This window comes from Sus scrofa, chromosome 9 (assembly GCF_000003025.6).
Source record: "Sus scrofa isolate TJ Tabasco breed Duroc chromosome 9, Sscrofa11.1, whole genome shotgun sequence".
Classification (NCBI taxonomy): domain Eukaryota; kingdom Metazoa; phylum Chordata; class Mammalia; order Artiodactyla; family Suidae; genus Sus; species Sus scrofa.
Genome location: NC_010451.4, coordinates 55,675,210 through 55,690,848, shown reverse-complemented (window position 1 = coordinate 55,690,848; position 15,639 = coordinate 55,675,210). Strand labels below are relative to the sequence as shown.

Below are 15,639 nucleotides of genomic sequence, written 5' to 3'. Positions count from 1 at the left end.
CCAAAAAAAAAAAAAAGAAGAGAAAAGAAAGAAAAAGGAAAAAAAGAAAAATGTTTGACAAACTATGTCCTCCCTACACTCTGAGTAACCCTTCACATTCATCATCTAGGTGGAGAGACACCCATTTGAGGAGCTCCTGGTGCAGAACCTCTGAGCCTTTTTGAAATCCTAGACCCTGGGAGGGTGGCTGGGATCCCAGTGGCTGCTTTTGGTGAGAGGGATGGGAATGGGGGGAGGGGGCAGGTGTTTGCACAGGTAGGTTGGAGACCAGGGCCATGGCAGTGGTTGGGGGGCGGGGGGGGGGCATGTTAACTCCTGCTCACTCTAGACTTGTCTCCTCTGTGACCTCATCCAATTCCCCTGTTAGAACTGTTTGGAGAAGAGGTCCAAGCCTAAATCCCAACTCCCCAACATTATCCGAACTTCATTTTCCAAAGCCTAGGAGACATTTTCATCTGGATGTTCTACTGATCACTCAGGATGCATCCCGTGGAGAAACTGACATCCCATTTCAAAGCCTTTCTTCCCCCTGCACCCCCTCAATCCCGTGGCTACTTCACAGTCCTTCTTGGAAACACCGAAGCTTCGTTAACCTTTGACTCTTTCCTCTCACACACCCACAGCACAATATTTATCCACCTAAGCCTTGTTAATTACACCACAGCTCACGGCAATGCTGGATCCTTAACCCACTGAGCAAGGCCAGGAATCAAACTGTGTCCTCATGAATACTAGTCCAGTTCGTTTCTGCTGAGCCACAATGGGAACACCTTTCCCCTTTTTAAACCAAATGTCATTGGCGCATAGTGGTTTCGGGTGTACAGCAAAGTGAACCAGTGATACATACACACAGACGCATCCGTTCTCTTTCAGATTCTTTCCCACACAGGCTACCACAGAGTCTTGAGCTGATTTCCCTGTGCCTTTCCTCTTTGACTGCCACAATCAAGGCCATCTCTCCAGTTCAGATCTTTGTCATTTCCTCTCTGGGGTGTTTCCCTACCTTCTTGACTTATCTTTCTGATACTCCCCTCCCCGTCCTCTGTGTACAGGGACCCTCAGTTCCCAGTCTCCAGTCTCAGCTCAGAGGATGTGAAAATGTCACCGTGAGCCTCCCCCTCCAGCCTTCCCCTGGTCCCACCCCCGGCAGCGCCGGCCCCGCGGGCTCACCTGGATCCATTCATGTGGTCGTACTCCCGCTTGACATTGACCCTCACTGGCTGGTTGATCCACTCCTGCTGCGGGGGGAGCGGGTTGATCTTGTGGGGCTGGCCGTAGTCTGGACTCCCTGAGGCGGTCATGTCGGCCTTGGGGAGATGGGCCGCCGCTCCGTATGCGGAGTCGAAGAGGGACTGGTCGTCGCTCACCACCGACAGAGCCTCCTGGACAGCAGAAAAGGAGACAGAGTCCCAGGGTCACCCTTCGGCCAGCATCACGCTCCTGGCCCTCCCCGGGAACTGGAGGAATAGCCAGGGCTGCCCAGGCAGCTGGCTGACAACTGCGCGCAGGTCAGCCTGGGTAAGGATGGAGTCTGGGCGGTGGAGGGGGGACCCCTGGGAGCATGCTCATCTGTTGGGTCTGTAGGCTGAGACCCCCAGAAAGGGGACTGGGGGAGATGGTTACACAGTGTCCATGTGGGCTGGGGGGTGGATCTCAGCTCTCTCAGGATAAGCAGAAATGCCCTGTAGTAGCCGAGGAGCAATCAAGAAGAGAAGAAGAGGGAGCATTTCTTTTATAGGTGAGGCCAGTTGAGACCCACCCAGAGAGGTTAAGTATGTAGCTCAAGGTCACACAAGGGAAGGGTGTGGCCCAGGGCTGAGGTTCCCTCTAATTTCAGTTTCCTTCTCTGTAAACAGGAATAAGAATAGCTTTTTCAGAGTTGATGCGTGATTAAGTGAGAAGACCTAGGTACAGGTGTCTAGCTTGTTTGCTCAGAGGCACCCCAGGACATGCTGGTGCATCTTATGCATCTGTAATTTGGATGGGAAGCTGCCATCCCCCCCAGGAGAGAGTCCTCCATCCTCCTTTCTTGCCCAATTCCTTGGGATAACAGTCTCTAGTCTTAAAGGTAATGATTCAGCACGCGAGAAAGAGGGCGGAGTCTCAGCTATGTGGTTGGGGGAGTCAGGGCAGAAAGACCACGCATGCTGCCCCACGGCCTGCCAGGACAGGTGGAGATGAGACGAGAGATGGAGAAAGGCAGAATCACTCTTTCCAACCAAAGCTGGGTTACGAGATGCTCCCATCCGTCTGGTTCATAGCAGATCACAGGGACCCAGGTCGAGGACCGGGATGTGACACTCACTATGTCACATCATTCCACCAAATTAAGTTGACTATGTTTCAGAAAGGAAGGCAGTAATCTATAAGCTCTAATAAATTATCATCCACACAAGCTATAACTATGCAAGCTGTCATCATGGAGAGAAGATGTAATATTACATGAGAAATGCCTGGAATGGTCTCTGGCACAGAGTGACATGCAGTACAGTTAGCTTTGATGGTTATTCGTTTCATGTAAGGATTCTCTGAGGCCACCTGCTCTGGTCGGAAGTGTTCCCTTAAGATTCATATGTTGAAGCCATAACCCCAGTTCCTCAGAATCTGACTGTATTAGGAGATAGGACTTTTAAGAGATGATTAAGTTGAAATGAGGCCCTTAGAATCCATATAGGATCCTAATCCAGTAAGACTGATGTCCTTATAAGAGGAGGTTATCCGAACACACAGACACCAGGGGTGGTGGGCACAGAAGGACCACCATGCAGTGAGGCAGCGAGAGGGTAGCCGTCCGCAAGCCAAGGAGGGAGGCCTCAGGACCTGTGTGCACCTGACTTTGGACTTCTGGCTTCCAGAATGGTGAAAGAATACACTTCTGGGAGTTCCCGTAGTGGCGCAGTGGTTAACAAATCCGACTAGGAACCATGAGGTTGCGGTTCGGTCCCTGCCCTTGCTCAGTGGGTTAAGGATCCGGCGTTGCCATGAGCTGTGGTGTAGGTTGCAGACGTGGCTTGGATCCCGCGTTGCTGTGGCTCTGGCGTAGGCTGGTGGCTACAGCTCCGATTGGACCCCTAGCCTGGGAACCTCCATATGCCGTGGGAGCGGCCCAAGAAATAGCAAAAAGACCAAAAAAAAAAAAAAAAAAAAAAAAAAGAATACACTTCTGCTGCTTGAGCCCCGCTGTCAGCGGTATTTTGCTATGTCAACTCTAGTGGGTCACCTCTACTTTAGCCCCTCCCCAGTACCGATAAAATTACAATGTGCTCCACCAGCTAACTGTCGCCCTTTCTCCCAGGGCTGTTCTCAACCCCAGCAGGAGGACAGCCACATACTTCAAAGGAAAAGGCTCTTCTGCAGCTCTTTCTGGCTGGGATCAGGGTAGAATTACTGGAACATATTCCAGGGAGTCTGCGCCTGCACCAGAAGGCTTTGCAGAGTATAGACATGGGTAGAGATGGCAGTTTCAAAGCCAGGCTGCCTGCACAAGTGTGGAAAGGACAAGGCATATCCTTGATCCATAATCCCACTTAGCGCCCTAGGAAAGAAGAAAGCTGGGCTTCTTGGAGTCATTCCTCTGTTAGTTATTATAGCCAGTCTCCATTTCAATTAGGAATCTACCCTGGCTCCACATCCCAAACCAGTGTTTTGGGGTTTTTTTGTTTGTTTGTTTTTTGTTTTTGCCATAGCCATGGCATGCAGAAGTTCCTGGGTCAGGGATGGAACCCGAGCCACAGGAGCCATCCTAGCCAGAGCAGTGACAACTCGAGATCCTTAACCTGCTGCACCACAAGGGAACTCCTCAAACCAGGCACACAGTGGTTCCACGTTGAAAAGTGTGACATTGTCATCTTCCAGAGGCCTGAGCCCATGAACTTCCAGGGGAGCTCTGCCACACTAGGAGCAGAGACACATTGCCACCCAGGACCCAGAAATGCCCTTTTGGTGATAAACGTGATGGACCGTCCCCAGCTCTGCTATAGAAAGAGACCACCCTTAAAGGACTTAGTATCGTCTTCTGCCGTGGAGAGTGGCTTATGTGCTGGCTTGATCATGCACTAAGCAGGGAGTTTCCAATTAAAGCATCTCTTCCGTCTCCTTTCCACTAGTTTAGGGGAGAAGACGATGGGATAATGGAGGCGCGTTGGGGGGGGGAGGCGACAGGCCTGCAGATAGTGATGCTTTGGTGAAGGGCGAAAGGGTCTCCAGAGAGGGCCGACCAGGAAGCAGAGGAGCCAAGCTGAGGACAAAGCCAATGTTCAAGGCAAAGAGGTGGCAGCAGAGGGCAGATAAGACCAGGCCAGGCTTCTTGAGGCCGACCGTGGACAGGTGAGAAAAAATACTTTACAGGACACCACGTAGAGTGGTAAAAGGTACCAAACCCACTTGAACTCATTTTGGAATAGAAGTTCCCTTTAGTGCACACCCAAGGGACACGCCACTCAAGTGGCCACATCGCAAGAGGAGAGGACCCTGGTTCACCCCAGACACCTCTCCTCCCACCGGTCCTGTCCCACCAGCAGCTCCTTCCGCTTTTCTCTTTGGGACTATTTCCTCGGCGAGCACACACTCCCACACCCTTCCCTCACCCCACCCACTGTGCACAACCCCTGCCACATCCAGCTCCCTTGAAAGCTGTAAATACTATCGCCCGCCACATCCTTGGCTCAAACCCCTCCCAGGGCGTCCTCCAAGTCACCCATAGCCAAGCTATGCTCACCTGCCTGTTTCCCAAGAACTCAGCATCCCCCCAAGGCCCCGCAGCGGCCCTCCATCCTCTGCACCCCCATGCTTGCTGTTCCCACTGCTCCAATGATGGGCCCTCACCTGCCCTTCTGTGTTTTAGAACTTGTGAGTCCTTGCGCTGGGAGCATCCTCTCTCTGCCCTCTGGGCAGGGCTCACATCCCATTCTTCCCACTTTGTAGGTAAATGAAATGGTCCTTACTTCGTGGAACCTTCCCTGATAATAACACTGTCTGACTCGTTTGAGCTTTTAAAGGCCCAGTCTCACACACACACACACACACACACACACACACACACACACACGCACACACACACACTTTTCTGTTTGCAACCACAGATAGGGAAAGGGCTTTTACAAAAAATTTCCTAACAGTGTGGAGAAAAGCACTGTTGGTTGTGAGAAGCTGGGGAGAGAGAAGATAAAGGAGATTGGTCCCCTGTCTGGCCTGCTGGACTGAACTTGAACACCTGACAGGAGCAGGGGAAGGAGATGAGAGCCAGGGAGTGGCAATCAGATTTGGGGAGATGAGGCCCCAAACAAGCTGATTTGGGATCCTGAAGAAATGTGACGATTGGGGAGGAGATTCTGCTGCCTCTGAAAGGAAACAGCGGTGCTTTGCCATCCAAGGCTGAGAGCTTTAGGGGGACCCCAAGACCTTGCCCCATGCTGGTCCACGATGGGCGATACCGGGATGGGGTGGGGAGTCTTTTCCAAGCTGCTCTGGGGGTACTGGGTGCATTGAGGGGAGATGGACGTGGAGCAGGAAGAGGCCAATAGGAGCATAGTGTGGGGTGAGTTCAGCCACAGTGCTTTTGTGTCAACATCTTGTCCCCACTGGGGATCCTGGAAGTTCTTGGGGGGTGATTTGATGTGGGTGTCAGCACCATGGAGCTGCTTTTATCAGCTGAGGGGCTGCTGAGCTGGCAGACAGACCAGTGACAAGCTTGTAGCTTGTTACACATGCAAGGCTGTGGCTATTTTCTCTAGGTCTTGGAAGCTGTTGACTTTTACTTAAAGTCTTAAAACTTATAAACATTTTGACATAAAACTCTACCTTGTACTACTTAGAACTCTTTTGAGGAATGAGTACAAGGTTGGTGTTCACAACCTCTTCCCTGATTGACTGCGGCTAAGTCTTTAACTTCGGGATGATGGGCTGAATATAGAAAGAGTTTCAGCATCAAAGGTTCACAAACTAGATTCCTTCCTTCAATTGCTTCTTCTTCTGACTTTGGACATGACACTGATCCCTTTGTTCAGATGAAGACACATGGCTCTTTAAAGACGTATGGAGCTCAGGTTTCTGCAGAACACACCGCGTGAACACTGACCTCAGTGGGAAAGACAGAGGGTCTGGTGCTCAGCCTGGGGTCTCTCTTGGCCTCTGTCACTGTCCCTGTAAAGTCAGCCCTGAACTGCTTAGTAACTGGATCCTGAGAAGCACATCCCTTTGCTCTGCTGAGTGATGACAAGGAGGGGCCTGTCATTCAGAATGCTCTGGTCCCTCAGCCACCGAGTCCTAGACCCAGTGGTTCCTTGGCCTCCAAGCAGAGAAGTGGCCCAGCACATCAGTAGCCTACTTGACCCATTTCTCAGAGCGCTCAGGCAAGAGCAACTACTTGGGAGTGGCAGCTTGAGTTCTGAGCTCAGTAGATGGCCGTAATGGCCCATAGAAAGGGTGGTATACATACACAATGGAATACTACTCAGCCATAAAAAAGAACAAAATAATGCCATTTGCAACAACATGGATGGAACTAGAGATTCTCATACCAAGTGAAGTAAGGCAGAAAGAGAAAGACAAATACCATATGATATCACTTATATCTGGATATTAGATATATCTTATATCTCATATATGGCACAAAGGAAACTTTCCACAGAAAAGAAACTCTTGGACTCAGAGAACAGACTTGTGGTTTGCCAGAGTGGAGGGGGAGGGAGTGAGAGGGACTGAGGGTCTGGGGTTAATAGATGCAAACTATTGCATTTGGAGTGGATAAGCAATGAGATCCTGCTGGATAGCACAGGGAACTCTATCTAGTCACCTATGATGGAACATGATGGAGGATAATGTGAGAAAAAGAATGTATATATAGGTGTGACTGGGTCACTTTGCTGTACAGTAGAAATTGACAGAACACAGTAAACGAACTATAATGGAAAAAATAAAAATCATTTTTTTAAAAACCCATTAAAAAAAGAAAGGGTGACCAAACTGTGTCAGCCTTCCTGCCCAGGACCCCCTCCAGGACTGGGGACCCAGTGGATGCACACGGCCAGTGGGCACTTGTCTTGGTACAGCATCTCCTTCCCCAGTCTGGGTCAGGTGCCAGACCTCACAGAGCACATCCTCGTTCTCGTGACAGAAAACAGAGTAGCAGACAATTAGCATAGCATTTATTAAGGGCAAATCATGCTTACTAATTGAATCTCTAATTCTAATTTAATCCTCCCTGCAGTTCTACGAGGGATGTATTGTTATTACCTCTATTTACCTCTATTTTTTTCTGATGTGAAGGATGGAGAGTCAGCGAGGTGACCTAACTTGCTTCCGTGACACAGCAAACGAGTTAGTCCTGGGTTTCCAATTCAGATCTGCTGTCTGAGTACTCAACCACTGCCTTCCACCTCCCAGTTAGACTAGAACCTGTTGAAGGGTAACACTTAGGCTCGTCGTAATGTACACAGAGCACAGTCTTTGAGGTCAGAGAGATTTCCAATCCAAGTTTCATCCGTTACCAATACACCACCCGGTACAATTTATTTATACTTTACAAACTTTGTTTTCTCATCTGTGGAATGGGGACAATCACAGTACCTACTCTGGCAGATTTTGATTTTGATATTTTGTCTTCTTAGGGCTGCACCTGCGGCATATGGAGGTTCCCAGGCTAGGGGTCTAATTGGAGCCGTAGCTGCCGGCCTACACCATAGCCACAAAAACGCGGGATCCAAGCTGCGTCTGCAACCTACACTGCAGCTCATGGCAACGCCGGATCCTTAACCCACTGAGCCAGGCCAGGGGTCGAACCTGCCTCCTCATGGATGCTAGTCAGATTCGTTTCCACTGAGCCACAACAGGAACTCCCTAATCTGGCAGATCTTGGATAGAGATAAAATGAGATGGTGTAAGTGAAGTACTTAAATCAGGTGCCTAAAGTTCTTAGGACGTAGCAAACATGAAAAGGAGAAAAAAAATTTTTTTAAAGCACAATGCTGAGAGACACCCTGGGACTCTTTGGGTTGGAGATGGGGTGGGGGGGGGGAGAGAAGACAGATAAAGCCAGAGAGATACCTTCTTTATCAACTGTATTTGGTTACTCAAAAGTAAACAAGGTTCCCTAAGGTTCAGCATGAGTGGGTTTGAAGATAATAGTTTAGATCTGAAATGTGAATTCTGTGGGCTTCTAGAGAAGTCAGCCTACTTCCTAATTTGTGTTTCCCCTCCTCCTCTCAAACCATCACATTTTTCTCTCAGTCCTCTCTCTCTCTCTCTCTTTTATTCTTTTTACAGCAGCACCTGTACCATATGCAAGTTTCCAGGCCAGGGGTCAAATGGAGCTGCAGCTGTGACCAACGCCACAGCCATGGCAACACCAGATTTGAGCCACATCTGCAGCCTACACCATAGCTTGTGGCAACGCCAAATCCTTAACCCACTGAATGAGGCTAAGGATCAAACCTGCATCTTCACAGAGACAACGTCAGGTCCTTAACCCTCTGAGCCACAACGGGAACTCCAGTCCTCTCTTTTTTGGCTTCTGAATTCAGGCCTCTAGGAGGCACAGATAAGGCTCTGTTCAATAACCCTTCAAATGAGGGGAGGAGGTGGCCAGCACCTATTCATCCCGCTGTTCCTACATCTGGCACACAGTCGATATCAGAAGGATACCATGTGTGTGACTATGAATTCAGTAATAAATAAACGTCCCTTATTTTGGAATTTGTCATGTATATGTTTTTTTCCTTTCCTTCTCTAAAATACCAGCAGATGTCTCTTCCACCATTTGTTTTCTTTAGATAAAGTCAAAGGTTATTTTCCACGCGCATATCCAGTGAATGATGGGTGAATGATGTGGGGGAGGGTCAGGGCGTTGGCATGTGATGGCCGGGCTGATTGATGCTGGTGATGAGCCGAGAACTCTCTGAACAGCTTAGCAGAGATGGAGGTGGAGATGGAAAAGCCTCCAAAACAGCAAGAAAAGGCTGGAGAGGGTGCCCTCGGGACCTCCCCAGTCTCTGCAGGACCACATGGGAGAAATGGCTGCCGGCACCCACGTTCTAGAAGGATGCACATGAGCCACGGTTATGGGCCAAATATAATTAAAGAAGGAGAAGACCCAATTTTCCCCAACCTTTTTCTGATTCTTATGATTAGGCTGACTCTATTTCTTTTCCTTTCTTTCTTTTCTTTTTTTTTTTTTTTGTCTTTTGCCTTTTCTAGGGCCGCTCCTGTGGCATATGGAGGTTCCCAGGCTAGGGGTTCAATTGGAGCTGTAGCCGCCGGCCTACGCCAGAGCCACAGCAATGAGGGATCCAAGCCACATCCGCGACCTACACCACAGCGCACGGCAACGCCAGATCCTTAACCCACTGAGTGAGACTAGGGATCGAACCCACAACCTCATAGTTCATAGTCAGGTTTGTTAACCACTGCACCATGACGGGAACTCCAGATGACTCTTTATTTCTAACAGAGGGTGACCCAAGACAGCGGCCCGAGAAGCACTGACCCCACATTGCTGCCTTCTCCATTCTCTCCCCAGTCCTGTCCCCAGTCTTGCAGGGACAGCTTCCTGGGGCTGATGAGCTCTGCTGGAGGCAAGTGAAAGGGATATCAAAAGCAAGCAGACCGAGTTCCCTGCCACCACCCTTGTTCAGTGGGTTCCCTGGACTCCCACACCAGGCCTCTGGAAGGCAAATCCCTAGGTCATCGCAGGGAGCCCTCGAGCTGTGGCTTTTTATTACATTCTTTGCATTATGACATGAAGTCCCTTCTCCTAGCAGCTGGAATGCATACAAAATGCAGTCAGGATTCTAGGGAGCAAAGTCATCTGTCTTCTCTGGTTTGGGAAACCAGCAGGTTTCACTGCAGTGGGAGCTGCATTTGGGGTGGGGGTGGGGGGGCAGTGCCTCAGCACAGTCACATCTGAAGTGTCAGAGAGGTGGCTCCTGGCAGTTAATTCAAGTTCCTCCCTCTTTTTTCTTTTCTTTCTTTCTTTCTTTTTTTTTTTTTTTTTTTTTTTTTGTCTTTTGGGGGCCGCACCCATGGCATATGGAGGTTCCCAGGCTAGGGGTCGAATTGGCGCCTATGCCAGAGCCACAGCGACACCAGATCCGAGTCGCATCTGCAACCTACACCACAGCTCAGGGCAAATCTGGATCCTGAACCCACTGAGCGAGGCCAGGGATCGAACCTGCAACCTCATGGTTCCCAGTCAGATTCGTTTCTGCTGCACCATGACGGGAACTCCTCCTCCTTCTTTTCTAATTGCCAGCCCTGTGCTCAATTCTTTCCACTATTTCCAGCCCGCAGAGGGCAGGTGCAATGGGGAAGAGAAGGCAAATATTTTGCAAAGTTGCATGAGGAAGAAGATGGAAAGCAGCAATCAGTCACCCATTATTAACTGAAAGCTCTTCTGCACAGAGCAGGTACCACCCCTGTTCCTGTCAGAAAGGTTGTCTTTGCCCAAATGGCCATGGCAGCATTTCTCATCTTTACCACTCTCACCACTTTCCCTCCCCGTGAACCCACAGGGGATTTTTGATGCCTCAACAAGTGGAAGGTGGCAGAAGTGACCTTGCAAGACTTCCAAGGTCAGGTGATAAAGGAAGGCATTGCCACTTCCACCCGCTTCTTATTCTCTCTTGGGTCTCTAGCCCTTGGAAACCAACCACCATTCCGTAAGGAAGCCCAAATCAGCCCAGGCAGAGGAACTACGCGGAGGGTCCACACAGAGAGCAACGGAGGCCACCAGCCACCAGCCAGCCTCAGCCTCCAGACCTGGGAGAGAGGAACCTTCAAGGCAGGTTGGCAGAACTCATAAGCATGCTCATTGTGTTTTGCCACTAGATTTGGGGGTAATTTCTCATGGAGCCACGGGGGCATCTCCTATCCCTCTAATCAGCAACAAGGGAACCCTTATTCAAAGGATGCCTGTGCGAATGTCCTTTTTACTATGGTTACTGGCTTAGGCTGGCAGGAATCTGCACCAGGACGGACGCCACGCGGAAAGCTGGGGCACAAAGCATAAGCCCTCTGGCTTCCTACAGCAAGGGAGGGTCACATTCAGCAGGAAGGCTGATGTAGTGAAATCACCCCAGACAAACAGCAGTGAAGATACACAGGACAAGCAAGGACCACTTTTTAAAATCAGAAAGAATGACTAGAACAAGGATGATTGTATAGCATGATGCTTCTAAAGGAAGTTTTACAACTGTCACCTCCTTTTTGAGGTGTAAGTTAGGGTCCTTACAGTATCGAAAAGAAGAGGCTCAGGACTTGCCTCTGGTCCTCCAACTAGTGAACCTCCAACCTGGAGCCTGATGGCAAAGCTCATCCTCTTCTCCCAAACTGCTGCCAGTTGGCGAACCCATCAAATCCTGTTCTGGGCTGTGTGGGCCACAAGGCCAAACTGGCCCTGGAGACTCAAGAGTGCTCGGCCAGCTTCTAAAGTAGCTTATGGAGATTTCTAACCCCCTAACCCCAACCACCCAGTCTTCCATCCCTCTCCTTGTCACTGAAATCTTCCCTAAACGGGGAGGGGGGCTTCTGCCGTGACCGGCCCAGAGAGAGGCAGCCAGCCAAGTTCCTAGAAGATGGAATTGGAATCCTCTGCAGATGAAAGTACTTTATTTAATGGAGTTTAATAAATTAAGGGAATGAGCCTCCATGAGTTCAGAGGAGAGGGTCTCGGCGTTCCATAAAGGCAGGCCACATAACAGAATCCAGAGCTGGCCCCTGTTAATCACGGCCTCCCATTAGATGCTTCTCCACGCCTCCCGTGGGTATTTACCTTTGCCTGTTGACATTGAGTTTTCACAGTCACTTTTTTTTTTGACTATAACCACATTTAAAGGGCATCTCTAAAGATCAAAGTTAAATTCTCCTCCCACAGAGAATGATTTTACTGCCGAAAAGAAAAAAAAAAAAGTGCTGAATATGGAAACTAACAGGAAGGGGGATAGAAGGCTGGTCTGAGCCCCAAGAAAGGAACGTTTTTAGAGTATGCCGTATTTTGTTTCTTTAAGATGGGTCTGACCACTCTTCAGGCTGCTTCTTCTCGGTGACAGTGGGGACAGTGAAAAGGCTAGCAATGATCTGTTGGGTAACAGGTTATCTTTGACAATCTGGGGACCAAGCTCACAGAGGCGGACCCCACCATGCACAGGGGAGGGCGCAGCATGAGGGTTGGATGTGAGGGCTCACTGTGGTTGAAAGCTTAGATGTTCTTTTCTGTGAAACTTGGGCCATATTCTCCTACCAGTTCTGATGGGCTGGAAGGATTAAAGAAAGCCCTGCCTGGTACAAAGGGGTGAGGATGACAAGAAAACTGTTAACCCCGGATGCCCCTGGGAGAGGCAAGCAAGGAAGGTTGCTCCTGGACCAGCAATCGTTCCCAAGAGATTTTGCTATTCGTGCTCTCGCCCTGGGACCGACCGTCTCCTGGCTGGTTTCCCAGCAGTGCCCGTCCGGCTCATTAAAAATACGTGGATGCGTACACACCGCTGGCTGAGTGCTGCTGCTCTGAGCCCCCTCCTTCCCTTCGCTGCCCAAGGAAAACTCAAGAGTCAATGATGAGCACAGCAGGTCACCCGGGGCTCTGCTCCAAGACAAGTGGGCTGGTGCCCTGGTGCCCCCGTGGTGCTATGTGGGTGGTTATAGATCCGACTATTTTCCTGGCCCTGGAGTGTGGTTTTCTGATTGAGGAGGCGGTGTCACGGAAGGAGGGGTGAAGAGCTGGATGGGCTGGGATGCCCCCAAAGGACCCCCTGAGCATGTTTGCTGCAGGAGGGGGTCAAAGGCGAAGGGTAGAGGAAGTAAGGCACTTCACCACTCTCCTCGCTCCATAGGTGCTGCTGTAAAATCTGTTCCAATAAAAGGTAGCGGCTACCAGCTGGGTCAGTGTGGGGCTTTATTGGCTGTGCGACTTTGGGCAAATTACCTAACCTCTTGGTTCCTGGAAAATTTTAACTGTCTTCTACTGAACGTTTAATGCTTTCTGACGATGATGAATGGCCACACTGCTCTGACCACAGAGAGCTGCGAGCTTGAAAGAAGCATCGTGGAGGGGAGTGGCTGCAGGGTTTCCTCTCGGAGTCTGAATTCCCCCCACTGCGGGGCGAGAGAACGGCCTGGGAGACCATTCAGGAGGTACAGCTCCTGAGGGGGGTGGCTCTAAGCATTCCCCTTGGGGCTTGGTCTTTATGGGTCTGGCCTGGTAGCTGGACCAAGGGGATCTCAGTCTGGTCTGAAGGGACAGAGAGGACTCGGAGTGACGAAGGGAAGGGAAGGAGGCAGGAGGCAGTTCAGATCTGAAACGACGGGCTCCCCCAGGCGGAAGCAGACACTTGTCCACCAGTGGTGAGATGGCACTTTCTGTCCTTTTCTGCAAGCACTGTGGAGAGGAGGAAGTGTAGGTAGCAGGTGCCCTTGGGTTCTTCTTCAGCTCCTGGGGGTTGGGAAACTTTCTCATCCTTTCTCTCAAAGACCAGTTCTTTGCTTGAGGCACCCAAAGAGAGGGACCACATCGATCGTATTTACCGTTTACATCCAGTGGCTTGCACAGTTCCTGGCACCTAGTAGGTGTGCAGCAACCTTTTTTTTTTTTTTTTTTTTTTTTTTAATGGATAAGAACTCCAGAGCATAATGGGAAATGCCTTGAGTCTTCCCCTCCTCCACCAGCATCTCTGCCAGACTTCCCGCTCACTCTTGGCCATGAGCAATTAAGTCTTGCACCCAGGCTTGTCCATTTTTTTTTTTTTTAACCAGCCACGCCCAGTGACTGTTTCTCGCTCAAATTTAAACACGAAGCCACCGACTGCTCCCCCTGCAACAAGCGCTTGAGGTCCTTTTCCTAGAAGCCGTGATCTTCTCTGTTTCCTCATGTGACAGTTTCCGTGGCAACTGGTGCCCTTGTAATCACAGGAAGCCCAGGAGGAAACAAGCACACAGGGGCCCTTTGCTCTATTCTTCCAGCTACTACCAGGGACCGCCCTGGCAGAAGGACAGAGGCAAAACCAGAGCAGGGTGTCAAGGTGTGTGAGACCTGGCTGGCCCTGGCCAGGGAGTGTCCACTTCACCTTTTTTTTTTTTTTTTTTTTTTTTTGCTTTTTAGGGCCACACCTGAGAATGTTCCCAGGCTAGGGGTAGAATGGTATCTGTAGCCTCCAGCCTACACCACAGCCACTGCCACAGCAACGCTACACCTGAGCCGCGTCTGCAACCTACACCACAGCTCACGGCAACGCCAGATCCCTGACCCACTGAGGGAGGCCAGGGATCAAACCCACATCCTCATGGGTACTAGTCAGATTTGTTTCCGCTGCACCGCAATGGGAACTCCCTGTCCACTTCACCTTGATGGACACACAGGGCCCTGCACGAGAGACACTGTCTGACTTCCTTTCCTCACGCAGCGGTGGGAAAAGATGAGCCCAAATCCATTCCCCGTTCTGAACAGTTGTTTCCTTTCTGTGATTCATGCCCTAGGAGCCACGCTGGGTGACCTCACGCCCATCCAGCCCCGAGTGTGCAGGATTTCCAACTTTCACATCTGGATAGGCCATTCTATCCAAGGTGTTCAGTTCTTTGGGGGCCCCAGGGCATATGGTTACCAGATTGCTGCAGTGACAGGAGGATGGGATGATGGGGGAGGGGGCCTGCCGAGGTCCCTTTTCTGGGCTGGCTCGGCAGCCCTGGTCCATCTCTGCCCACCTCCTGGTTTACCACCCTCTGCTCCTCCACGCCATGTGCACCCTCTGTCTGTTTCCCTGTCTCTCATTCCTTCTCCTAAACTTTAATTTCCTATTTTAAATAGTTTTCTTATTATATGAGACCTGCCCCACCCTTTCTCACCAGCACAGCCTATAGATGTCTGTTTAATACCCTTTTCTTGATGGCTCTTTGGACGTCTTCAAACCCTTCTGTGAAAACCAGCTTTCTTTTTCATTTGCTCAGTCCAGCCAGCCTTGCCTAGAGCTGCCTTCCTCGTCCCCTCTGCCTCATCAAATCCCGGCTACTCATCATACCTTCACGAATCAGGCATTTGGCCAGGCACAGGGCGATGCAAAGAAAAATGAGACTCAAAAATCACATACAGGACTTCCTGCCATGGCTCAGTGGTTAACAAATTTGACTAGTACCCATGAGGACAAGGGTTCGATCCCTGGCCTTGCTCAGTGGGTTAAGGATCCGGTGGTGCCGTAAGCTATGGTGTAGGTCACAGACAGGGCTCGGATCTGTGGCATGTGGCATCAGTGGCTGTGGCATCAGCAGCTGTAGCTCTGATTCAACCCCTAGCCTGGGAACTTCCATATACCTCAGGTGCGGCCCTAAAAAGACAAAAAAAAAAAAAAAAAAAAAGGAAAGTGTCTGGCCCAGGGAGATTAAAGAGTTTGCCTCAAGTGGCAGAGCTAGCAAGTGGTACCAGGAGCGACATCTCAACGGGGCCACTGTGCTCTCAGAGCAGGGACACCGTGGGGAGCCCACCCACCTCCATCACCTCAGGCTGCCCTCACCTTAACCTATCACATAGGTTCTGTCATTGAGCCATTTTAGGGATGAAGAAATCAAGGTATTCATAAGCAAGCATTAAGAATGTCACGGAAAACTGCAAAGAAAATCCATCCTTATGGGATTTGCTCTCTGTCTGGAGAGACAGAACATCAA

The 15,639-nt window shown here is 50.3% G+C and overlaps 1 protein-coding gene across 4 annotated transcripts in view; it reads right to left on the bottom strand.

Annotated features, from left to right (window-relative positions):
- Positions 1–15,639, bottom strand: part of FLI1 (Fli-1 proto-oncogene, ETS transcription factor) — a 136,880-nt gene that overhangs the window by 58,936 nt on the left and 62,305 nt on the right. For all 4 annotated transcript variants that reach the window (XM_021063122.1, XM_021063121.1, XM_021063124.1 and 1 more), the window contains one exon: positions 1,171–1,382. In XM_021063122.1, coding sequence (XP_020918781.1) covers positions 1,171–1,382 — 212 coding nt within the window. The remainder of the gene's footprint in view (positions 1–1,170; positions 1,383–15,639) is intronic.